Source organism: Cydia amplana, chromosome 4 (assembly GCF_948474715.1).
Source record: "Cydia amplana chromosome 4, ilCydAmpl1.1, whole genome shotgun sequence".
NCBI classification, from domain to species: Eukaryota; Metazoa; Arthropoda; class Insecta; order Lepidoptera; family Tortricidae; genus Cydia; species Cydia amplana.
The window spans coordinates 7,542,397-7,569,952 of NC_086072.1; the positions used below are offsets into that span (position 1 = coordinate 7,542,397).

Genomic DNA, 27,556 nt, shown 5'->3' on the forward strand with positions numbered 1-27,556 from the left:
TGTACGTTAGTAAAACTCAACTTTAATTCTAGTAGTTAAAGTTCATAGTCTTTTGTCATTATTCTTTATGTTTATCAAATGAAAGAGGTGGTATTCTACTTGTTTAAGATCTTTGTCCAATATGCATTGCGTCTCACTCTCTCATTAAGCAAAATGTGAGACGCAAATACACAATGGACCGAGATTGGACAGATAAAATACCACCCGGCTGTGTCGGAATATATTTGCCAAAATAAGAAGGTTGCAAAACGTCATAAATTAGTTTGTTAAATATGATGGTATAGCTAATTCGTTACTTGGTCGGTTTATATTAGGTACAGGCGTCTTTGATATAATATACGTCAAGATTATATAGGTTGGATAATGTCTTGATTTTTTTTGTGAAATATGGAGGTGTTGCTGAAATGTAATTTAGTCGGATTATATTAAATGAGACACCTATTTATTGATGTTACTGCTTGCTTGTAAAATAGTCTGGTCAGCACAGTTCATAATGTATGAGAGCTCTACATGAATTCTCACACCAGAGATTTTTTGAGATGTGATAACCTATGTTGCAAATACTATATTTAAAAAGAAATCTCCACAAAATATGTCACATTCTTTTAATAAATCCAAACTATTATTAAAATACAAAAAATATATCAAAACATGAATCCGACACTCGAGATTTTAATATCATTTTATTTTACATTTCCAATTTCCGTTTCATTTACACCCAATATTAAATCTTTTTCCGTAATAAAATGCGTATATAATTACTGTCATCATCTGTATTTATTTTATTTCTTTAACCCCTTATACATAAACGCGCTACAAACTTCAATTAGCTAATAATAGTAATAATCGTTTGTCCTTATCTGTCACTTTAACTTATGTATTTGTAAGTAAGGGATAAACATAATTGAACTAAATCAGGCCCGTAAAGTTTATGAATAAAGTGGTTAATCTTTATTGCACAAAAGAAAAACCTTATAGTACAAGAGGCGGACTTAATGCCATAAGGCATTCTCTACCAGTTAACGATGGCTTGTCCTCCGGGCCATTTGATCGATGACCTCCTTTGATTATTTATTTTTAATGGACGCCAAAATCCAGACAGGAACTTCGATTTTGACATTTACCACAGTAATGCGGTCGGTAGCAATGTGGCGCTTCAAAATTGCTGCAGTCGACTGCATTGCTGTAGAAAACGTGAAAAAGGTCATTCAAAGGGTAATAGGGTTATATACACCGCGGGGGTTATTACCCGAAAGATTTAAACCAACGATTTTAGATCCTAATTAGAGTATATAAAGTTATATAACACATAGTCCAAAAACCCTTAATTTAAGAGATATTAATTATTTAAAACAAATCACAAGTTAAAAAATCTCAATTCTAACACACCCTTATGCGTGACGTAGCCACCAACTAATTTTACACGCAGACGCACTAACTGCATGGTTATTAGCCAAATTCGAACTTCTAACGAAATTTTGTTCTGTTCTCAATCACGAGAGTGCAAACTATTTACCTTCACGATAACTGGGTGATAGTTTGACGAAAATGACGAAATTGATGTCAAGATATGCGCAAGATAAAATCTTTAAATTTGATTGACTGTAATAAATAAAATTCGCCATGCCGCATTATCCTCCGGCTCATTTAGCGGATATTCACTTTGTGTACGGATTTGGAAACCCGAAGAACTATGTGCTTCCGGCACGACGGACCCACTTCAGCCTCGTTCCCAGTTCGTAAATTGGCTAGACGAACAATACCCTGAGAGGTGGATTGGCCGTGGAAGCAACGTCCTAACCTGGCCCGCCCGGTCACCCGATTTAACGCCATTGGTTTTTTTTCTATGGGGAACTCTGAAAGATAAGGAAGGAATACTCAACACCAGTGAAGTCTGGAGAAGAATTATTAATAAAAATTCGAACGGCTTCCGAAGAAATAAAGAACACTTTTGTAAACCTAAATAATGAAATCCGTTTAAAATTAAATCTTTGTGCTGAAAACGGTGGTACACACTTCGAAAACCTAATTCATTCTTCTTCTTCAACCTAGCGTTTTCCCGGTCTAGCGCCAGGGTCCGCTTTCCTGCTCAGCCTTCTCCACTTTGCCCGGTCTTCGGCATCCTCAGGTGTGAAAACCTAATTCATTAAATTAATAAAAAAGCGTAATTGTTTAACATAGTTGTTTATTTTACTTTACTCAGTATAAATCAACACATCGAGAATTTAAAATACGTACTGATAAGCATGATCGATATTTTAACAAAAGGTCATTCATTGATTTTAACAAAGTAATCATCCCTTTCCAGCTGTAGTATGAGTTAAAACAATAAGAGACATGATTTCTTTCGGACTATCCGGTGGCGAATGCACTAGTCCCAAAACGCACTATTAGTCAATACACTCTAATTTCGAAAGCCCCTCTTCTCATAAGAAACTAGGCCCAAAATACCATATTTCCAAAAAGGCTCATTCTCGATTTACACGAGAACCATTGAGAACTAGTCCCAAAATACACCTTTCCCAAAATACCCCAAATTGTGTTCACCTGTGCGTGGCGTAATACTTTATTCTCATAATGCGTAGGTCTCAAAACACTCTAGTTCCAAAATACCCTATTTTTTTGGAATGTCTCTTTATGACTGCTTTCAGCCGTAATCATTACCCGTTTGATGCCTAAAATATTTTTTTCAAAAATAGGATTTATTTAATTATTATTTTGAGCTATACAGGGTGTAATCGTTAAGTGTTGCTCGGCGATAGTTCCGTAAATATAGCAGATATCAGAAAATTTCAAATTGATATCGAAAGTGCATATAGTGAAAGTGAAGGGCAATATACACACGAGTGTTTTAATGCCTGTGTTGATAAAGCAGTGTATGGAACTATCATAATTAGGTGGGCGAGAAACTACCCTCATTTATGGCATTATTGGCATTATTTATCTTAATTTTCTGATATCTGCTATATTTACGGAACTATCGCCGAGCAACACTTAACGATTACACCCTGTATAGCTCAAAATAATAATTAAATAAATCCTATTTTTGAAAAAAATATTTTAGGCATCAAACGGGTAATGATTACGGCTGAAAGCAGTCACAAAGAGACATTCCAAAAAAATAGGGTATTTTGGAACTAGAGTGTTTTGAGACCTACGCATTATGAGAATAAAGTATTACGCCACGCACAGGTGAACACAATTTGGGGTATTTTGGGAAAGGTGTATTATGGGACTAGTTCTCAATGGTTCTCGTGTAAATCGAGAATGAGCCTTTTTGGAAATATGGTATTTTGGGCCTAGTTTCTTATGAGAAGAGGGGCTTTCGAAATTAGAGTGTATTGACTAATAGTGCGTTTTGGGACTAGTGCATTCGCCACCGGATAGCTTTCGGATATAATCATGGTTAATGGCTTTGGTTATCTCACTCAAAGGAAAAGATTTTATCGCAAAGTTTCAACAATAATAACTGCACTGTACCTACTGTTGTAGTAATTAATAAAGTTTTGATACATTTTGTGGTATTTTGAGGTGCCAATCAATTGAAATAATTTCAACGTAAACATGATCCTAGACATAACTTGACACTTCTTGTCATGGAACACATGTCACTGCATTCGCCGTGCATCGTATGATATCGGAGTGATTCGTGAAATGTCATGCTCGCTCTCTGTGTCTCTACTTGAGATTAATTAAACTCGCTCACTCTCTGAATAAAGGTTTGTTCACAAAGAAGCGGTAAATTAATATGATTTAATTTGTACTGAAATAGTAGTTTAATTAAAATATATAATTGGACCCATGTTGATATAACATTATTTACTCGTACTGTCGTCAAAAATACGTGGTTTAAATCTTTCGGGTTATTAAATCCCGCGGTGTATAAGATGAAATGATGCATTAATAAAACTTTAGTTAACTAACAATATTATATTAAATCATTAACAACTTTGACAGCACGATCTCTTCGCAGGTAGGTGCTCTACAAGGAGTTTATATTACAACATTATTTCCAAGAAATAATCTCTCATTATTAAATTATACAACGGGACTTAATCGCGTATCGTTGTATAATTTAATAATGTGTAAAAATCGTGAAAGTTTAAATCAGTGTAATCTCTCATTGTTACGAAAATGTTGGTAGGGTGGCTTTAGGTTACTTTTCGTTCATATCGTCTTGGATATGGGTGAACATGGTGTTAATACACTCAGTATCAATCAACCTGTAAAGATATTGTAGCCTGGCCTTTTCTCGAAAAGTCTTCTAGAAAAATTTACGCTCATGTCGTCTCGGATATGAGTATATTTGGTATCAGTGCATTCAGTATAATATCCTGAACACAAATATATGAGATGACAAGCGCGAAAGTGGTGAGGGTAGTTACTGTGATGCAAAGTTTTTACCATTTTTCTTTTAAACATACCATGTGGGGTACCAAATGAAAGGGCCTTGTGAGTAGATCACAAATATATAACATACTGTAACACTTTTACTACTTAATCCAACAAATTATTTGAAAACGTTCAAAAATTTCACAATGAGTTGATTTCCAACTGCTCTAAATTGACTAAGATAACTTGATCCCAAGTTTCCTTGCAATTATACGTAATCGAGAGCCAGGCTCATACTAGTTCTCATGTCGCGATGCGCTATCGCTAACAAAAACTAAGCGTTACGAATTGCTGACATTTGCTTCTTTTAGTTTCTCTACTCAAGCATCGGATGACAGGATCGTTGAAAAGGGACAAACATATCCTTTGACGTTACGTTACTCTTCTCGTGAATTGTCAAATTTTAAAATTCGAAATTAGCTTTGGAATTTGTCCGGGTGGCTATTCGAAGTATAACTTGGTGGACGGTACTTACTAACCAAATAAGCTTGAGATCCAGTATCATAGATAGTTGTAAGACTTTAAGGGTCTATTTATATCTGACTGTGCATCCTGTATTCTAAACGTTTTGTGAATAGATATAAAAATTGACACCTATCATTTTTCACATAAACACAGACACTTTATGCATTGAATTATTAAACCTTAACGCAATGCCATAAGTCATAAGGTATATTTTCCTAATATACCTTGATGCTAATTCGAACTTTGTTATAAAAGATGTCATTTTATATCATTCGCGCGTGCATTTCACTCGTACTAGATGAAATATGTATTGGTGCGAGCGAGACGGTTGGGCGAATGATAACAAAATGATATATCTTTTTGACATCTTAAACAAAGTTTGACTTGGCCTCTGTGGAAGCCTGGAAATACAGCATACTTCATTGACTTTTTATGCTGGAAATTGATTTAATTATTGCGAGAAAAATAAGTATGTAGTCTTCAATAACTTGTACAGTTATGTACTGCCAAAAAACTAGAAGTGTCCATTAATTGTGTAGAACATTATTTGCTGTTTGTTTCCAAAATCATGCTGCTATTCTGCGAATATAGCAGTTCCTCGGGCAGATAAATTAAACATGATCGAAACAAATACTATTAAATTAACCACAATAGTAAACTTTTCTCTCAGTGTGGGATATTCTCGGTCATGGAAAACTTACAAAATTATTGTTTTTTTCATTAAATCTATAATTAAGTTGTAAGACTTTAAGGGTCTATTTATATCTGACTGTGCATCCTGTATTCTAAACGTTTTGTGAATAGATATAAAAATTGACACCTATCATTTTTCACATAAACACAGACACTTTATGCATTGAATTATTAAACCTTAACGCAATGCCATAAGTCATAAGGTATATTTTCCTAATATACCTTGATGCTAATTCGAACTTTGTTATAAAAGATGTCATTTTATATCATTCGCGCGTGCATTTCACTCGTACTAGATGAAATATGTATTGGTGCGAGCGAGACGGTTGGGCGAATGATAACAAAATGATATATCTTTTTGACATCTTAAACAAAGTTTGACTTGGCCTCTGTGGAAGCCTGGAAATACAGCATACTTCATTGACTTTTTATGCTGGAAATTGATTTAATTATTGCGAGAAAAATAAGTATGTAGTCTTCAATAACTTGTACAGTTATGTACTGCCAAAAAACTAGAAGTGTCCATTAATTGTGTAGAACATTATTTGCTGTTTGTTTCCAAAATCATGCTGCTATTCTGCGAATATAGCAGTTCCTCGGGCAGATAAATTAAACATGATCGAAACAAATACTATTAAATTAACCACAATAGTAAACTTTTCTCTCAGTGTGGGATATTCTCGGTCATGGAAAACTTACAAAATTATTGTTTTTTTCATTAAATCTATAATTAATATTATTGTCGGGAGAAATTCTGACCGTGTAGTCGTATAAGCTTCATAGCCCATTCTTCAAAAAAATTCTAGTTAGAAATTACTGTTTAGGTAGTATAAAATAAAAAATAAAAAAAATGTTATTTCTAAAAAACGGGAACAGATATCAAGTTGTTAATTCGCAGACGGGTATTCAATATGATATATAATTCACCCGTGTAGAAACATTTTACTGTGCAATTAATGTAACTTTAACTTTATATTGACTCCACTATTAGTAATTCGGTATTGTTAGATTACAAAGTAATCTGGGAATCGGTAATCAGATTACAAAGTAATTTCGAGTAATCGTGGAACCAGGAATCAATTACGAAATGCCCATCTCCATTTAATATGTCTTTGTCTCACGGAAGTTTTGTTATTAAAATTGCCCATCTCTGCTTGAGAGTGAATGAACATTCGCTCGATTGTCAACGATGATGGCACCTATCAGTTAATCAAACGGTAAATAAGCAGCTGTTAACGTTACCTACTAACGTTAACAATGGTGTATCGATACCTTTGACTTAACGTTAGCTCAAATTGACAGCTGCTAACGTTACCATTTTGTTACCGGTAAAGAGTAGTATAACTAACGGTACCTGGTCTAACGTTAGTTACAACTTAACGTTAAATCTGTCACCTTGTGGTAACGATACCAACTTTTTAACGGTATTTAAAGCCCTGGTTTCTGGACGTTTGTATTTTAGTTCTTATTTTATTTTGGGTAGTTCCATCTCATAACTTTGACGATAAACAGGAAAACCCACCTCACCCCGTAGTCCCTCGTATTTGGGGTGAGTTGGGTAATCATACAAAGGTGATTTTGGAAGATTGTTGGATCGATTTTTTTTATTATGAGTATTACTATAGCTCCATTTTAATTTGGAATACATTATTTTTGTAGCAGTAGCCTTAAAAACCCATATCACCCCGCTTTCATCCCTTCTCTCCCCATTCATAACCCAACTCTCCCCGCGAACCCTACTCACCCCATTTTACGGTATAGTTTTTATTTAATAGGATTTAGTTTCCGCAATAAGGCATAATTATATCCGCAACGCAGGCTTCGTCCGGTGGCTACAAACGCAAATCAGCAACATGCTTCGTCCCAAACATACCAATGATGATATCCGCAACAGGCTTCGTCATTAAACAAACTTAATTCTATTTCATTGAATGTTTACGAAAAAGTCAATATTATGTTATTTAAACCAAATTATATCTCAGAGATATTGCTTATAGGTACTTATACGAATTCGAATATGGCTCAACGACGAGTTAATCTAGCTCTTAAATGAGGTATAGTACGGATTGCAATAGCTTATCCTATAGACTCTGTGCGGAAAGAGAAGAGTCGTGAAATGTATGGGTGGACCCCATACATTTCACGACTCTTCTCTTTCCACACAGACTCTAATCGAAACGGATTTGCGTAACTACTAAATGTCAGGTGCATAGCCCCGAATGCTGCGAAGTGCTATTTGGCCACCATTTACGAGTTATTTTGCGAAAAACTAAAAAAGGGACAACTTTCCCGCGTTAATATATCTTTGAATATTGATCAAAGCAAAAATTTCTATGGAATCTTTCTATAAGGTAATTTTATGCAGATTACTTATGTAGAGACCAGGTAGGTGAGTTCGTTTAAGACGCCGAAATAGACGCCTTGCTGCGTGACGCTCTTGTTCGGAAGCCAAGACTCATTTTGGGTAATCGCGCCAACCAAGTAGGTACTAAGGTAATTTAATAATGGGGTTATTCATAAACGTTTGTCAGATCTAACAAACCGTTGATAATCGTTTGTCCCTATCCATTATTTTGGCATATCTGTTTGTTAGAAAGAGAAAAAAGAACAGAATTTTGTAAGAGGTAACTAAGTTTTATGAATAAGGGGGTTAGGATAAGACTATTAGGAATTTATCTCTTGAATATACTAGGTGTAGGTACCTATGCTCTCTATAAAAAGAAAATCAAAACGAAACAAAATCTTTTTATATTTTTATAAGTGGCACTTGTCCAGGAATAGTAGATTTAATATGTAGGTTTAAGTCATTGTCCCTACCCGTCTATTGCTCGATAAATTCAGGTATAACACCCACGCTTTCTTGAGACCCTTTTATGAGATACCTAACAGAATACGAAATAGGGAGGTATTAAGACTATTAAGTAGGTATATTTAGTTCTTTATTTTGTTTGGATAAGGGCTAAGGAGTATGGGCTCGTTAGCCCAAAATAATTTAAAATACCCTCGCAACTATCAAATATTTCTACAGATACATTCAAAAATATATCAAACATTGGTATGAGTAACAAAAATACTCTTTTCAAGGGAACAAGTACCAGAGAGGAAGTATATTACTACACCTTATAAAACAAAGTCCTCCGCCGCGTCTGTCTATGTGTGTGAATAGCGTGTATAAACTTAATCTCAAACACTACTGAACGGATTTTCATGTTTTACCTATCAAAAGAGTGATTCTTGAGGAAGGGTTAGGTCTATAATTATTAGATGGTTTTATGGTTTTGACGCCGAAAGCGTCAACGTGTTTTTTAATAGAGATACTGAATGTTGGTTATCTATGAAGAGTCCCAATTTTACTCCATGTGTATTCTTTTAAATTTTAAATGGTTTATCATATGGTAGGTATATGATAAAAGTATGCAAAAGCATGCGGTTCCAAATGTTCATTGCTTTATTGACTAATATTCAGTAGCTGGCTAGAAATAAGAAATCAGTCACGGACATCACGCAACAATTTCTACCGAACTATACATATATCCTTATACACCTAAAAAGTCAGATCAAGTGAATTTGAAAGTGAGAATTCAGATTTAAAATTCAGATAGATGGTAGCGCTGAGAAGTAAATTTAAAATCTGGAGAATATTTACACCTGAATATTTTATGGGCTATAATCCTTTTCAGTACATATTATTGTAGCATGCCTAGGTACCTTTTCTATAAGACCATGCTTTTGCGTACCTATAAAGGATTGGCGGATTTAGGGGAGTTACATGAAAATAATTTTATCTTGATATTATACTGTAGTAGCTGTAATGTAAAAGCTTTAGTTAGCATAAATCCTTTTTCGATAGTAAGATGGAAAGGAAAATGTGAGATACTTAGGCGTACCAGCAAATCGGCTTATAGACAGCATTGATGTTGTGAAAGCTAACATTTAGTGCCAATAGATGTCACATTCTAAGTGATATTGAAATCTTATTCCTCTGAAGAAAGTCTAGACATGTGATTAGTAATAGATATTTTATTTTTACAATGTTAAGAGTCATAGGTAAGCCGCCGCCGTACAATTGAAACGCTGTAATTTTAAAACTGCATACTGAAATAACATGAAATTTGACATGAACATTCATGTAACATTATAGATACAATGTAAGTCTGCTTTCGTGGCTAGAAATTTCAATACATATAAATTTGAGCGAGTTGAAGTTTTATATACACAACTACTTTTTGGAGACACGTTCGTGTAACTCTACTAACTAAACTAAATTTCGAAGAGATTAACGGCCTCCGTAGCCTAGTCCGTAGTGACCCTACCTACGACGCTGGAGGTCCCGGGTTCGAATCCCGGTAAGGGCATTTATTTGTGTGTTCATCACAAATATATGTTCCTTAGTTATGGATGTTTTCTATGTATTTATGTACTTATATGTATCTATATATTATATATATCGTCGTCTAGTACCCACAACACAAGCCTTATTGAGCTTACCGTGGGACTAGGTCGATTTGTGTAAGATTGTCCTATAATATTTATTATATTTATCTCGCTTCACTTGGAAATATCTAAAATACTTACTGATTGAAAACAATTACAATAAACATGACGTATGAAAGTATGAACATTAACAAGCAATACCTTGGTGGTAATGTAATTAAAAAATTTAGAACTTTAAACTTTAATCTACGTAGGTACATTATATCAAATATTAAGCTTCAGTGTCACGTCCCTTTTGAGCTTAATTAAACATCACTCGAATTCCACGCGGATTACTGGTTCACGTAAATAAATATGAATGTCAGATTTTCCATCTGTTAAACACACATCGCACCGACTGAGTGAGCAAAATTAAAAAAAAATATTTGAAAAAGTATCGCACAAAATGCCTACCAAATTAATTTGATAATTCACTGGATGCAAAATTGCCAGAGGCCTATTTGAAAGTTAAAAAGGTTAACTTGATTTGATAGCTTATGTTTTCACATTTTAATCGCAGTGCATTTCGGGTATAAAAAAAAGTTATACAAGAGGCACAGCACTTAGTACGAGCGAAGTGCACAGTGAGTCAAAACTACCTGGATTTTCAAAGTGCGGATAAATTTCTCGCATGTAGCTGAGATTCAGCAGTTTATGGCTTATGTATTTCAATGCAAAACGTCCAAGTAAACCTTAGCGTTCCATATTGAGATTATTCTGCCTTATTTAACTTTGTTTGACAGATTTAGATTTTATCTCAGGTATCTTTTTTATATTTGAATAAATAGTTGTCTTTTTGATTTTTAGTTAACGCCGTTAAGCGGCTAACAAGCGTTATTATGAATTTTATAGAGCTTTATTATATGTTTACCTACGCAAGCATTTAAGCTTATGTAGCTATTAAAACGGAAAATAATAGGCGATGAAAATATTTTATTAATCATATCAGGTTTGTTGCTATTACATCAATAAAAAAGTCAGAAATGACAGTCAAAGTCCGAAAATCGTAGGTTCATGCTAATTCTACTACTCCACTCACGAAACGGCCCTAAGAAAACGGCAAATGATACGAGTAATGACGTCACAATTACTGTGCAGCCCTCGTGAAGTATGGAATAACTACAAGAAATACAAACGAAAGAGCGTATTTTCGTGGTAATTAATTTTAATAAGAAAAAAAGGTTTGTTTCTGGAAAAAGTTCATTAAATGGCCCGACCGATCAATTTATATTAAAAATAAATTCGCAGAAAGTATTTATTCAACTTTATTTTATGTTTTTTTATAGCACGCCGATTCAAAATCGATTATTCCCAAAAGTACACACACGCACACACACACAGAATCAACAAATGCTTTTAAAATCTTAATGTTATTTTAAAGAATATTCGAATGATTGTTTACTTTAAAAATGCCTGCGACATACTGACAGACGGAAATATAGATGGACAGACAGACATGACGAAAATATAAGGGTTCTGCTTAAGCCATTTTGGCTACGGAACCCTAAAAACTCCCTAGAAATGAATTTAATCGCCATACAAAATATGTCAGGCAGTACCTAACCCTCAGACTAGGGTCACTGTTTATTTTCGGTGTAAAAATGAAAAAACCGGCCAAGTGCGAGTCGGACTCGCGCACGGAGGGTTCCGCACCATCAACAAAAAATAGAGCAAAACAAGCAAAAAAACGGTCACCCATCCAAGTACTGACCCCGCCCGACGTTGCTTAACTTCGGTCAAAAATCACGTTTGTTGTATGGGAGCCCCACTTAAATCTTTATTTTATTCTGTTTTTAGTATTTGTTGTTATAGCGGCAACAGAAATACATCATCTGTGAAAATTTCAACTGTCTAGCTATCACGGTTCGTGAGATACAGCCTGGTGACAGACGGACGGACGGACGGACGGACAGCGGAGTCTTAGTCATAGGGTCCCGTTTTTACCCTTTGGGTACGGAACCCTAAAAAATGTTGTAATTTAAAAGGCAAACCGGCGGTCTATTGTATTCACAAGGACCTCTTTCGCCACAGGGCTAGCGGATAACAATAACTTTCTATATTACATTTTTGGTGATAAACTCTCCTTTCACATGCTCTTAATTTTTATTAATTTTGTTTGGTGATATTGCTAAAGATAGAAATTTCTATTTATATATATTTTTTTTAATCTTAGTTATATCTCACACAATTGTTAAATACATATTTCAACTGGTTTTCAGGCAGATTGTACATAATTGAATTTTTTTTGGCAGGTATGCTTACGGCTCCCCTGATGGTTAGCGATCACCGTAGCCTATGGACGCCTGCTACTCCATGTGTGTGTTACATGGGCTTTACAACGCTTTTTAAGCTCTCGTGCGAATGGGGGCTGGTTAATGGAAGCCTGCGTTTAGCTCAGCAACTTACCTACTTACTCGTATTTGCTCGATTCAAGCCACGCACCAACGTACGCCGCCAACGTGTAATCAAGGCTTTAAACATTGTGATTCCCTTATTACTGCACTTTAGATGTAAATGTCGGCCTTGACTTTCGTTATGATCCGCCAGGTGGCTTTGTCGGGTAGGTAGACATCTGCAAGGCGGTTTCCTATAGGATACAAGTTCAGATTCGAAGCACGCTCACACGTCCGTGATACCCTATAGGTACATTGCACCTTTGATTACTTTGTTATTTTGTATTCTCAGTTCAAAGGCTCAGACCGGGTTAGAAATGTTCGTTTTGAAACTACATTTCCGCTTTTGTTTTTCCTTGTATTGAGCTGTGAAAGATTTTTTTGCTTGTCATTGATCAAAATTAGTCAAGTTCGAAATTTTTTGATTAGAAGTGGGTAAGTAAGTACCTCAAACTCTTCCGCGCCAAGGTTCGCAGTAAACTTTTTCCGAATCTCAGCGGCTCAAGTTTCCTTACAATCCATTCATCATTTGACTGACGCGTATATACTTACGTGTCATGGGCACGCTTTTCGGGTTCACATGCCCAAAATAATTTATGATTAAGTACAATGTTAATACGCTATTATTTTGCGTGATTCATGATTCGATCAATCTAGATGAAATATCGAGCAAGCTTGTGTATGAAAACAAAAAGTCGCATTCTTAATTTAAAGACTATGAACTCTTAGTACTATATAGAAATGAAGTAGAATTTTACTAATGCTGTAATTATGTAGGTAATACGACATGCTGACAGACAGTTCAAAAAATATGAGGCGATAGAATACAAGTTTCACTTCAAAAATGGTGCTGTAACATAAAACTAATAATTGGTAGGTACATAGGTAAATAAACTCGCTTTCTCCTCATCTCAGAGGTAAATATGACTATTGGCACGCCGTATCAAATTTGTGCAGTGCTCCGTGAAATTAAGAATTTTCTTATGCTTATGATAAATCATGACCATGAAAATCTGTATACATTTGCATTTTCAGAAAACACACGGTAGACCGATTACCTGTTTTCTATATTTCACACTAGGTATGAATTTTTATTAGGTACCTAAATTGTTACATTGTTTATTCGATGTAATATCATGGTTTCAGGAGGTAGGTACCCAATATGCTCGCAAAATGATACAAGAAAATTTTTGTACTCGTAAAAAGCATATTTGCTAGTACTTAGTTCGCCTCGAACTGTGAATTCATATTTCGCCAAAATCGTGTAATTTCAAAACAAATTAAACCAAAGGTGTTATTTAAACATAAGTAATTCAAATACATACTTATTTACGATACAAGTGCGGAAAAGAGGAAATTCGAAACGAGTGGCGATAAATTAAAACACCGAAGGGAGTGTTTTAAATCGACACGAGTTGCGAATTACCTATTCGCACGCGTATCGTAGGTACATATGCCCCTTTAAATATTTGACATAGCAACGAAAAGTGCTTATTTACACACTAGTGCGGGAAAGTAGCACCATAATATATACTGTAATAAATATTTATAAGTAGGTAGGTACTCATAACCACAGAAAGATGAATGAACGATGAAGTGATAAATGAAAGCTGTGCCGAAAAATATTCTCCGCGACGTTTTTTCAGACGGCGCTTTATTTTAAAAATTAATGTTAAAAATAGGCTTTGTTTCCGACGCCCTATTAATTTCGAAGCGAAAATTTTGTACGGTAGGTAGGTATTTCAGAATATTTATTATTTCAACTTAATCATATTATTTTTTAAATTATTTTCTATTGAGTGGTTATGTAATTAATTATGTAGGTACATAGTTTGAATATTGCCATGCATATACTTGTAAATATAATGGTTACGTACAGTCGACATCGGATATAACGGTGCGTACAAGATGGTCAAAAATATCTGAACAAGCACTTCAACGTCATAACGTACAATAGAGGCTTTGTATAGATATTTGTGAACACCTTGACAGCTCCCATACCTATATCTGATGGTGTGATGGCATACACACACGTGGGTGTAAGTACACGATTAAATTTAATTTTTGCTTGCTTTGATTCAGAAGGTACTAGAAAAACCGGTTTATGACGAGCATTATTGTGATATTCTTTTCACCTACGGCTGAGCAAATAACAAATTTATGCAGTTCTGTTAAAATAAATAATGTGTCTACTTAAATAGTAGGTAGATAATAGGATTCAATAACCATCAAAGAAAAATTTATCCGATTTGCCTTTGTCTACCCTAAACGGTCTCAAGTCTCAACCTCTCTCTTTAAACAATTTTTATTTCAGTTCCATACTCGTGTCACTGATTCAAATACAAGTAGGTACTTCAAAAGCGTTTGCATTTAGTTTTCCACAACTGCAGTTTTATACAGGATTAAAATTATATTTTCCAAGAAAGTCGTAGCGGGTCGGCCATGCAACTCACCGCAGTAGAAGGCAGAGATTTACTGCTAACATTAATATCCCCGTATCGCGGTAATTCTAATTTACTCGACACCGCTTCTTAGAAATTAGACTTTAATAGGTATTTTGATGGCATAACGGTAGTATATAGTTTTATGAGCAATACAATTAGGGCTTGCAATTCGAATATTCGAATTTGTCGAATATTCGACCTGTTTTGATATTCGAATATTCGTTCGCTCGGATTTCGAACATTAAATATTTTTTATTACTATAAAAAAAGCTATTTAATCCGCTGTAGTTACCTACAGTTTCTGTGTGTTTTTCGGGTATTTACAGTGAATGAGGAACGGTATTAGGTACCCAAATACGAAGGAAATAACTTTACTGTATTTTAACTGTATTCCTCTCGATAGACTTCGTGAAAACAGTGAACCTGAAACCTAACTCAATTCGAAATAAAAAAGTATGTTATTTTTACGGTGCGTAAGTTTTAAGTTAAAGGGTCATTCTGTTTATTCAGTACAAGCGTACGTTAAGCGAATTTTTGAAGTCTAAACCTTGCCACTTATCGGAATTCTCAAATTTGATCATACCAAACCTGCCCAACTAGGTAATCTAACCATGCACCTTTAGCTGACGAATCCACCCAGTAGTCAACTAATAACTTTTTCCCTTAAATATTCCAATATTATATAATTAGCCGACCATTAGGAATAAAAACTTGCCAAAACAAATAAAGTCAATAAAGATTCAAAATAGCCTCTGAGTGACTACAAGTTAATTTAAATCGGAAAATAATTACCTACTAAAAAAATATTTTACATACCTAGGTGTTTATTTCACGCAACGACGCATTTATAATGAACGTCGTGACAAACGAATGCTTGAGGTTCTGTGAGGTGATGGATGCTAGGCCTTCGAGTGTAACGTAATCGTTTGTTATCCGTGTGTGAAATGTAATGTAAATAGTATCAATTGTTATAATTATGTTGTTATGTGTAGTGTTAGTTTCACGACGTATTGGTTTATCTGTAATGTTGTGTAAACGTATTTATAAATAAAATAAAAAAATAAAATAAAATAATAAAAGTTTTATCTAGAAATATTGAATACGTCTAATTTTGGCAATTTACTTGTTTTTATAAATAAAGGCATTTCATAGTAGGATGAAGTCGGACTCACCATGAATAGAGCCAAGACACAGTTGATGACCAACCGCGCGAAACGTAATGTAGTGGTAGATGGGCAGGATATGCAGTATGTCGACGAATATATCTACTTGGGCCAGTTAGTATCCTTCGACAACAAGCAGGTCAAAGAAATCGATCGCCGTATCGCAAACGCCTGGAAGAGCTTCTGGTCCATGAAGACACTAATGAAGGGCAACCTTCCACTCTCTTTAAAGCGCAAACTTCTCGACATGTGTATCCTGCCTATCCTCACCTACGGCGCCCAAACATGATCGTAAACTGAAACTGAAAAGTCCAGACTCAAGGTTTGCCAGAGAGCAACCACTCTGTATGATGGAGTTGTATAGGTTGTATAGGTAAGTAATCGCTGGAACATCCTGTACTTAAATTACAATTTATTTTAATGTTTACCTGTATATATCGCCTTCTGATTATTTCGTACGAGATAAATGGAGACATTATGTGCATTGTTGATAACTGTTGGTATTAGGTAATAACAACAGAGATACCCTAGCACGCAAAAATAAAATATGTACCTATTTTATCACTACATAGTATAAAACAAAGTCGCTTCCCTGTCTGTCTGTCTGTATGTATGCTTAGATCTTTAAAACTACGCGACGGATTTTGATGCGTTTTTTTAATAAATATAGGTAGTGATTCAAGAGGAAGGTTTATGTATAATTTGTAAACCCGCGCGAAGCCGGGGCGGGTCGCTAGTTGAATATAAATATTTCCGTCGAAATAAAAATCCTATCAGTTGAAGTAAGTTGTATAAATTCACTGCACCGCTTCATTAACCGCTTCATAACCCTTTCAACTGCGCCCGTTTAAATGAGGACAGTTTTGTTCATGCATATTTCCAACAAATGAGGAAAATATTTTGAATGTAAAATGTACCTCTTCAGGTATCCCGCTAAGCCTCCGTTTTGTGTTGTTTTACGTCGCAAAACTCGGTTAAAAACTCCCTTCTCTCGTAATTAAAAATGTAAGATAACACCTTTCTCGGTATTAAGTGCCATCTCGTGATTAAAACACTGATACAGCTGATACCTGATGAAAAAGAGCCATTGAACGATTTATTTAACGATTATTTATTTTAATAACAAAACTTCCGTGAGACAAAGACATATTAAATATATTAAAAACGGGTCATTCACGTATTTTAAGTCGAAAAACGCTCGACATGTTTCACTTCGTAATACCGAGAAGTGTCATCAGGAGCTTGCCTTTACGGTACATTATTTATTTCTCTCAGCCAATAATTAATTCCAAAGTACTAGACCAATTACCTACATTATTTACTGTTAGTATAAATAACTCTCGTTGATGATTTTATTTTCAGTATTTCGCTTATTTACATTAAACGACACCAAGTAAGATGATTACCGTAGTCAATGTAAGTTAACATTTTGTATAATTTGTCGTACCATGACACTGGTTACTTTTGAAATATCGTATACAGGGTGCTTCCTGTAACAGGAGCAATAAATTAAACTAAAGGCTGTACTCCTCAAACTGACCAACATTTGTTCAGCAACTTTTAAAAATTATGAATCCTTTAGACTTCCTCTTTTTCATACAAAATAAATATTGCCCTCAATGTACGCTGACATCAGTGTGTTTGACGTTGCTTGTCACGATTTAAACATAACAAAATTTGCAATACATTGCGTCTTAGAATAAACTTTAAAGTGTAATAAAAATCAAAACATGAGTTATTTTCAAAAGTTGCTGAACAAATGTTGGTCAGTTTGAGGAGTACAGCCTTCAGTTTAATTTATTGCTCCTGTTACAGGAAGCACCCTGTATATCTAACTGAAGCGTGACAATTTTTTTCCTTCATAATCAAATTGTTATCATAACGGGTAAAGAGAAAGAGATGTTGTAGGCCGTAGGGTGACCATGATTGTAGATAATTAAATTTGTCCTTACCAAAACAGTTAAATATAGGAAAAATATGTAGGTACCTAATTGTTCACTTAATTATGACGGTGAAAGATCTATAAATACCCATTTACAGAGTGTATAAGGCTAGTTGGTTTGTTATTTTATGATATTGTAGACCTATAAATTTTAAGGCTATATAATGTCCAAGAAGCCCATTTCATGGCGCTATGCATACGAGAACTACTTGACGATTATATTGCATACGGACTCGTAGATTCGATGGCTTAGGGACGTCATCTCGCCCGTGAGATGAACTACCACTATCACAGAAAATATTAAAGAGGTTAGAAGAACGGCTATCGCGCGCAGTTAGTATCGGAACCGGTGTCGCCGCTCGTTCCTCTCCACATTTCCACATTTCTCGCGCAACGGTAGCAAAAACTTGTGTGCCTGGTGAATGGATACGCCTCCTTTAGACAGAGTTGATGTCTGGCTTCTTAATCTGAACGTTATTGTGGCGCAAAAGGCATGTTTACGTTTTTCGGTCAGCGCGGGCGAGTACTAGCATGCGAGCGTTTGCTCATAACCGGCGGCGACACGTACCCTGCTCGCATCGCCATTCTACTTGTTCTGTGACCACAATCAATCACGAACTTTGCTCATATTCTTAAAATTGTTGAAATACTTACCTGAAAACCATCGTAAGTCCATGAGGCCCACTTCATGGTGCACAGCTGCACGTCGAACGGGAACTGTTCCACGTTGATGTCGCACACAGACACGTAGATGCCATGACTCAGCCACGTCACTTCGCCCGTGGAACGGACGATCACGTTCGTGTTGATCACCGCGGAACGATAGTTGGGATCCGCGCTGGAAAATAAACACTGGTTTTATACTTCATTTCACAACTAAGGCACAAATATTTGTGATAAACACACAAATAAATGCCAGCCTTACCAAGATTCGAAACCTAAACCTCCAGCTTCGAAGGCAGAGGCACAACCGACTAGGCTAGGGTACTTTTTAACCGACGAAAAAAACGGAGGAGGTTCTCAAGTCGACGCGTATATTTTTTTTATTTTTTTTATGTATGATCACGCATAACTTTTTACAGAGTAGTTCGATTTTGATAATTATTTTTTTATTGGAAAGGGACCCCGAAATTGGTCCCATATAAATTTGGAAAAAAAAATCCAACCTTAAGGGTAGGAAAATAGGGGATGATTGATTTTTCACTCACCGATTGTAACGTTTGACCACGCATAACTTTTTACAGAGTAGTCCGATTTTTTTTATTCATGTGTCGCGCTCTTAACAATGCGTTAAAACTAAAAATGGAAAAATAAAAACTTTTTACAAAAAAATAAAACCAACTTCAAAAAGGATGAAATAAAATATTATCCTTTTTGAAGTCTATGCGTTACCAACTGATATGTTTTAAGTCGGTTTTTTTTTTTTTTGTAAAAAAATAATTGTCAAAATCGAACTAATATGTAAAAAGTTATGCGTGATCATACATAAAAAAAATATACTTTGTATAATGCGTGGTTAAGTAATGATGATTAGTGGTGTGATAGTGATTGTAACTAAGTATGTATTGTTTCAGGAGCCTGAAATAACGTAATGTTCAGATGACTACCCATGCCACGAGTACGACGAACAATATTACGGAAACTGCTACGAGGTAAATATTTTTTATGGCATGTTGTTGACGAGAATTAGATACTCTATGAAGGTAAATTGATTCGTTTATACTTTTCCTCAACCCAATTACAAAAAAACATGCGTAAGATAAACAAAAACATGAAAAAAATCAAAACATACCAATATTGCCATGCCTTCACTGTTTTTTTCAATTAACGTTGTCCTTTTTTTATCTTTCGCTTTGATGGTATAGAGCAAACAATCCAAATTACAACCTTGTTTAATTTCCAATTTAAGTAGATTTCCGCACGAGATTGTTGCTCTTAATTAATAAAATAAAATATTTACTGTTAGATTTTTAACGACCTTCCAGTTTTTTCTGCTTGGTTAAAAACAGTTTGGAATGTTTCTTTTCTGTCCGTTTTTATCAACGGTTGAATGTTTATATATACGGTTTTCAGAAATACTCGTTAAGGTTTAAAAAGACTTAATAGATAAAGTTATTACTTAAACTCGGATATTATAAAATCGGTAGGGGGTTAATTATTGCTACTTGCCGCTGCACCAAGTGGCGAGATGGGCAATAAAAGTCATGTGCTGTACCTATTATGCGTCATATGTACAAGGAGGCGGATTGGAGGCGGACACACTACTGTTGTGAGTCTCTCTCCATAACGCCGTTCAAGTGCAAAAGAGATAGCATGATCCCGATGATTTACGACTTGACTTGCTAATTATTATTACGGCAAATATAGTAAATAAGGTCTACGAGCAGTTCGTGGTCATTCTTAGAAAATGTCAGTGGATATGTATGTAATAAAACCGGAAACATACTTTTATTTGTACTTTTATTTGTCATTTAAAAGGTCGTACACACACCTTTAAACCCCTATGACATAGGGGGTATATAGTATTTTATGCAACCGTTGTTTAAGAGGGTTCAAAAAATACTCGTGGCGTCTTTATTAACAATTTTCGGCTTCGCCTCAAATTGTTACTCACGCCACTCGCCTTTTTCGACCCCTCTTGAACAACGGTTGCATAAAATACTATAATTTATGATAATAAAAATTGTCAGAATAATTACAAGTTTTTGTCATCAATTACTGGACTTATTTCAAAGGTATGTCAAATTTCAACTCAATCGGATAGCAACAAGTGGTTTACAAATTTTAAAGACAAATTACACAGTTTGTTACTAATTTGCATTTAGGTACAAACATTCCAAGTTAAAAAAGGTTGTGAAAAGGGAAACTAAAAAAGCTGTTTAAATCGTCTTATGAAACACGTTAAATTTTCTCTTAACGATTCTCCTAATATAATAAACTGTTTAATAATTATCATGGATGTTAATTTAAGTGCTTCATTAACATTGGCACGTTAAAACAACGCTCGAGGAGCGTCCGTTCGTAAAATACCTTTAAAATAATGAAAATCCCCGCCGGCCTGTACCCGAGACAAGCCGGCCGGGATTCTCACTAATAATTCCTGATTTCACTTTTGCGGTGTCCTGTTTCTTTAGTTAATTTTGTCTATTAAGGGAAAATGTATATAGCTACTTAAGGATTGTTTGCGTAAATACCTAATAGGGCAGAATTTCTCTAACGGATTTATTAAAATATAAAAACATTACCAGAAACATAAAGATCAATTAATTAGGTAATGTGAAATTAAAAGCAATTTAACGGAACACAAAGGTACCTACTTGTAGTTACAAATAAGTAAGTAATTATAATATTTATTTATAATAATTAATAATAATATAATTTATTTTCTCTGTGGAGAAACAAATTGGCATGTAAAGTAATATTTGGCTATAACTTCAGATCTGTTTTAAACTTCTCTCATTTATTTAATAACGTAACTGAAGCAACTTACTTATTGTAAAGAATAATGTCAGGTTTCCACACCCTCTCGAAAGGTATCCTTATGACGCCGATTCCGTCGAAGTCGCTCGTGTTCCATCGGAGGTGATAGTCCATCCATACTTGCGTGATCCAGCAGTTTGTCGTCAGCAACTGATCTTTTTCTTCCTATGAACAACAAAATGAGAAAACTAATTCATAGCTTAAATGTCATTCTATGGAACTTGCTAACTATGTAAACAAAAGTCACTAGCAAATTGACATTCAGAGACCATTTTGATATGGCGGTTGGTTTACATAGTTAGCAAGTTCCATAGAATGACACTTTATGTATGTACCTTTATATCACAATAGTTTTCAGTTTTGCTACACAGACATAGACAGTGGCGTAGCCGTGGGTGAAGTGGGCCCTCGCCCACGGCCTTGCACTTTAAAGGGGCCTCGCGGAAGCCAACGCCTTGTATTATCTTGGGAATACACATTGCAAGAAAAAGGGCCTCGCAGATGCGACTCCGCTCACGGCAAGATTAGTTCACGCCACGCCACTGGACATATGTAGATTAAGTAGGTACCCACGGATTATTTTAATAGACTACCACAGTAATACGCAAAGCTTCAACTTTATTCAGACTTGGGAGTGTAAAAAAGTTATAATATGAAAATAAACTACATCCTAAATACGCCTTCCTTCTTAAGCGCTTATTACATCGACCCTTATTACTTAAATTTCTAACGCAAATAATGTACCCAATCTTTTGTACGTTTGATACAATTTTCTTGTGTGAGACGAGACCCTTTCTTATAGAAATAAACTTACAGAGAGACATTATATTACGTTTAGTCGTTGGTATGACATGATCATATTAAAATGAAGGTAGGGAAAGGAACGCAGTTTTTTTGCGAAAATAGTCTTTAGGTACGATAATAATCGTATTCCTGGAACCCTACGCGAACCTTTACATTTCATTAAGAGGAAAGGGGACGGCCGTTTCTCTATACAAACGTAGTCCCCATTTTCCTCTCTAGATATTGAAAATTAGGAAAATATTTTACATTATTTGATTTTGACATTTGACTTTTTTTGATTTTTTGATTATTAATACAAATTTTTAAATGTTCCTAACTCTTATAATAATTAAAAATTCGGAAAAATTCAAACGTAAGGGCATAGCTGTGGTTCAATAATGTTAAAATCCAGGGAATAAAATGAGGACTACGTTTGTATGAAAAGACGATTTCGCGCGGGTCCTCCACTTTCGTCTTTAAGTATTCCTATTTCTATTACAGTGTGATGAGGATATTAAGGTCGTATAGGATATGGACTGTTTGTAGGTATTCCATGACTGTTATTAACTTATAAAATATAAGTACTGTTCATGTTTAATAATCGTGTAGTATAACTTATAAAGGTTAAGTAACAATTGATTGATTGCTGCGGCGTTGACACTGGTGATGTCACAATCAATTTCCTTGAAAATTGCGTTGATGTCGTTGTCGCATTACTGTTACACGTTTCTTAAAAAACGTTTAGCCCATCATTTATTTTATCAAGGAAATTGACGTCGCTTGCGTCAGCGCTGCAGCAGTAACGCCGCAACAGTAAAGTTGGTGCAGTCGCCATCCGAATGTCACCTTACATGTTTTAATGTTTAATAAATAATAGGTAGTCAGCACGGATTTAGAGTTAATAAACTGGATCGAGTACATTGACCAAAAAGTGTGTCCACATGAGAAGTCAAACTAGAGCCCTGCATCTCGTTCTAATTAGGGTGACCATAAGACATCTGTATGTGGGATATTAGGATAACATAACATGGAATATATCAGTAGGGTGTGTCATTTTGTAAATAAAGTGAAATTTTAAGTAGTCAGGGTTTTTTTTCATTTGTAGTCGGCCTCTTTCGCACTCACTCATGGTATGTTCATAAAGGTAGGCTTCCCTTTTGTCCACTTCAGCTTTTTGAAGTGAAAACTTCTTTAGCGGCACTGGGCACTTTTTGAGGTGAGGAAAAAATGATAAACTCGAGACAGCGTACGGCGATCACGTGACCGTAAGGGGCGTAAGGCGATCACGTGACCGGAAGCCCCGTAAGGTGGCCACTCATAATTTAAATTGCATTTAAATCAATAAAGAAAAACTCAATGTTATTTGACATTTATGTTGCGGACTCCTTTTCAAGACTCTTTACCTATGTTCAAATAATTTGACGTTGTCATGGCAGTATGTAAATAAACATGTCAATGAAAAAGTGTGATCTTATTTGAGAATGATAATAATATATAATAAATAAATAGAATACCTCCGCTAAACGTATGTATCGTTTTACCGGGCGTCGGTAACATAGTGAGGTGAGTTTTCATTTCTATCGGCACTCCCGGAGTGCAACCGTTGTTGCTTGTTTTAAGTGTAAGCGTCATTGAAGATCTGTTTAGCAAATATGACGTTTTTTTAAAGTTGGTGCCTTTTTTCTATTGACGGAAATGTATCCTATCTATAAAGAATCGATTGTATATATTATATTAATTATATAAACAATTTGACACACCTTTTCCGTAACAAAATATTATGTATAAATGAGAGTCTGTAATATTTAAGGAGTTATGCACTTTGGTTTTAAATTTTGGCAATTTATTCTATAACAAATCTTAAATTAAACATGCCGAAATAATACCTATTAAGTTAAACTTACTTTTACATTACCTACGTTAATAATAAGAATTCTGTGAAACCGATTCACAACGTGCCGACATCATAGTCACCCTAATGAGTTTGACAATGTTGTCTTGTATTTTTATAGTAAAATGTAATAATTGTGGCTTTCTTGTGAAACAATATTCCACAATTAGCAATTATTTCACTCCAACAACCTTTAACACAACATTTCTTCACAATTTTTAAGAAATTTCGCATTCACGTGTTTTGAAGAAATGTTATCAAGTTGGGGATACCAATTAATATTTAAAGTTACTACAAATTCTACCATACTAAAATTTAGGTTTTTTTTGCTGTGTATGCGCTTGGTTTAATCAGTTAATAATATTGGCATCATAATTATTTACAAATTACTTAAAAGATATCAGAACTGTAATCTGAATAAAGCACTAAAATTGTATAAGAAGGTAATTAAATTCAGTAGTTTATTGATATAATTTCTACCACTATGGTATCTTTTTAACATTGGCAACATGTGCGAGTGAGACACAGGGCTCGGGTTTTTCTATCTCAAGTGGACCGTTTTCTCTAGTCTGGTACGAACAACTTTCTGTCTCGGTGATAAGGTTCAAATTAGTATGGCAAAAAAAGTGACAACTCGCTCCAGTTTAAAAAATATAACTTCATGGTAGTCAGATTCCATCCGTGAGAAAAATAACCTACTATCGAATAATAGCTTTTTAGTAGACTCATTAAGGAAGTTTATTAAAAACTTCAGAACTAATTGCGGAGACAAAAATATGCGGTGAAAATGATAATAGAGACAGTTTAATCAGTGGCGATGAATGCATGCATTGTGTTGTGTTGCGCCGTTTGGCATACGTGCATTGTGCCTATTCAGGGCATTAATTATCATGCATCTAAGTGTAATTTAGAGCTACACATAATCTGTATTTATGAAATAAATCGATATTCTCGTAGAAGCGCTCACGTTTGTGACGAATGTACCATCATTCTAATGACGACTTTATCAATGAATTCATTCATAATCAAACTTTACCAATAAGTAGATAGATATTCAAAGAAGTGAGAAAATAAGTGGCTGCATGCTATGGACAAAATCAGTACCTATAATAAAGACACTATGTATTCATAATTCGACCGATCTGTCAGTTAAGTAATCTTGTTTTGTTGACTACACTTTCAGTTAAAATTACTTCTTACATTATTTTGCATTACATACAATCGAAGCAAATGGATATTGAATGTTGATTAAATGACATTTTGATGTACCAACCTACCCTATAAAAGGCTTCGAAGAAATTGCCTATAGTATAAAAAGAATTGCCACCTTATTCCTATGAGTTCGCTCCAAGCAATGTATTATGCTTATCTCGAGGGACAGATGAGGTGAATGAGATGTTTCATATGGGCATATAGATCTCCATATCCGTGTGAAATACTTTATTAGTAATCGAAAAAAATGCATGTATTTAGATATACATATATAAAAGTTGGCAAAGTTTCGTTCATTTCAATTTTATTGCACTAAGCTAAGAATCATCCACTGAATTTAATTTATTTATAAATTAAACCAACCAGACCAAGTCAGACCAAAATTAATAATGATGGCCGGCCATAGCCATAATTATGAGCAAATCCGAAAATGGCGCAATTTTAGTTTTCTTTACCTATACATATTAGTTATGACTAGGGTTTGCAATCCGGATCCGAAATGTATGAAATTATCCGGATCTGGATCCGGATCCGCGGATATTCCCATACATTTCGGATCCGTCGTGCAAACCCTAGTTATGACGTTCACTTAGTAGACAAAAGACTCATCTAAATACTTAGTTACATACTTACGATAATCGGCGATCGCGGGAATGATTATCTGATAAATTTCAAATATCTGATTTTGTAATTTTGAGTGGGCATGACATGCTATCAGTGGCGATGCGATCAAAAGCCCAATTAAATGTTTGTTTTAGCTTGTTGTGCATGATATCGAGTGCTACCCCTACACAACTATCTATATGCTATCGTTTTAAAAGAATAATTGTCTTCATTAGCGCAGGAATTCTAGAAAAAATATATGGAAATTTTGGCATAATCAATGGAAGACTTTTTCATTTGGGATATGTATTAGGTACGTTATTAGACCGCAGTTAGATTAATTAGCGCTCCCCATCCCTCCCCCCTTTTATTTTATTCTATATATGTCTAATTATCCTCCTATCCGATAATCCTCAACAATATTATAGCATAGTGTTAAATTTAGCAAGTTACCAATAAGCACATCAGATTGACGTGGGAAGGTACCTATTCCATTTGATGAGATGCTGGCGGAGGAAATTCATCATTTCCGTCCCAACTTCCGAAAATAGCCAGCAAACCGTGTTCTACTTAATACTAACATTGTCACAGTTCAGGAAAGGCGTTCAGTGACAAATTAATGAATGTTATTTTCACTAGCTAGTCTCATTTGTAAACATTTAAAAGAATCCATCGCTCTTCTTTCGAACAACTAGCTGCGTGACTTGTGCGGTAGCTCGGTAGGTAATGTAAAATCACGTGTTAAAAGAAACACATGTTGTCTCATCTCTTGTAAGTTTAAAATAAGACAAATGGTTATTAATTGACAAGTGACATACAAATTAATATAAAGAACCATTCCTTCCTTCTGTCTAAATCCTATCTGGAATGGAGTAGGTATTAGAATTTCAATTTTAGGGCTTAGTGTTACTTTGTTCATCGTATCGATCCTCTATCGATCACGTTTCCATATTTTTATCTAACGTCATTACCTAGGTAAGCATAAAACAATGGGCGTGGTAACCTCAGATCGAGCATTATTTGTTTGTTTTCCAACAATGCATATTGTTGATAAATGGCTCAAAGCGTACGGCGCGGTTCCGCCCGCAGAAAATAATGACCATTGATAAAATCGATACTAGTCTACAAATAATGACCTCTCCAAACATTACAATACATAGCGGGATTTGATCGATCGTTTGAATTCGTTGCTCCTACCTAGCCAGCAATTGTCTAAAATCGCATATCATTTGTTGCAACATCCGTAGATGCCTTTAAGGATTATTCACCACAGTTTACTCCCTGCAATGTATTTCTTAGCGGCGTAAAAAGAATAAAAGCGTACAGTCATGGTAAATTTGAACACCTCGCCCGCTTATCAACTTCTGCTGCTGACTGTACATAATGCGAGATTCAAGAACTTGCCTCAGGGTAAATATGTACATATTCCTTAATTAAGGGTTTGTTATTTACTGAGGTTCACAGAGGCGTGTAAATATATAGGTACACTGATCACGTTCACCGGATTATCAGGCTCTTTTTCAATCTTCTTTGATCATGGCACATATTTTAAAGGTTAATTCTTCTAGTAAGGTTTATGGTCTCAATTACTTTGCGTGAAATTGATAGCACAGGCGTAGGTA

The 27,556-nt window shown here is 35.0% G+C and overlaps 1 protein-coding gene across 1 annotated transcript in view; it reads right to left on the reverse strand.

Moving 5' to 3' along the window:
* Nucleotides 1-27,556, reverse strand: part of LOC134663222 (neuronal acetylcholine receptor subunit alpha-10-like) — a 74,579-nt gene that overhangs the window by 25,556 nt on the left and 21,467 nt on the right. Inside the window, exons 3-4 of the mRNA XM_063519610.1 lie at nucleotides 21,456-21,610; nucleotides 18,620-18,803 (exon numbers count right to left, since the gene is read on the reverse strand). Of these exons, the coding sequence (XP_063375680.1) occupies nucleotides 18,620-18,803; nucleotides 21,456-21,610 (339 nt within the window). The remainder of the gene's footprint in view (nucleotides 1-18,619; nucleotides 18,804-21,455; nucleotides 21,611-27,556) is intronic.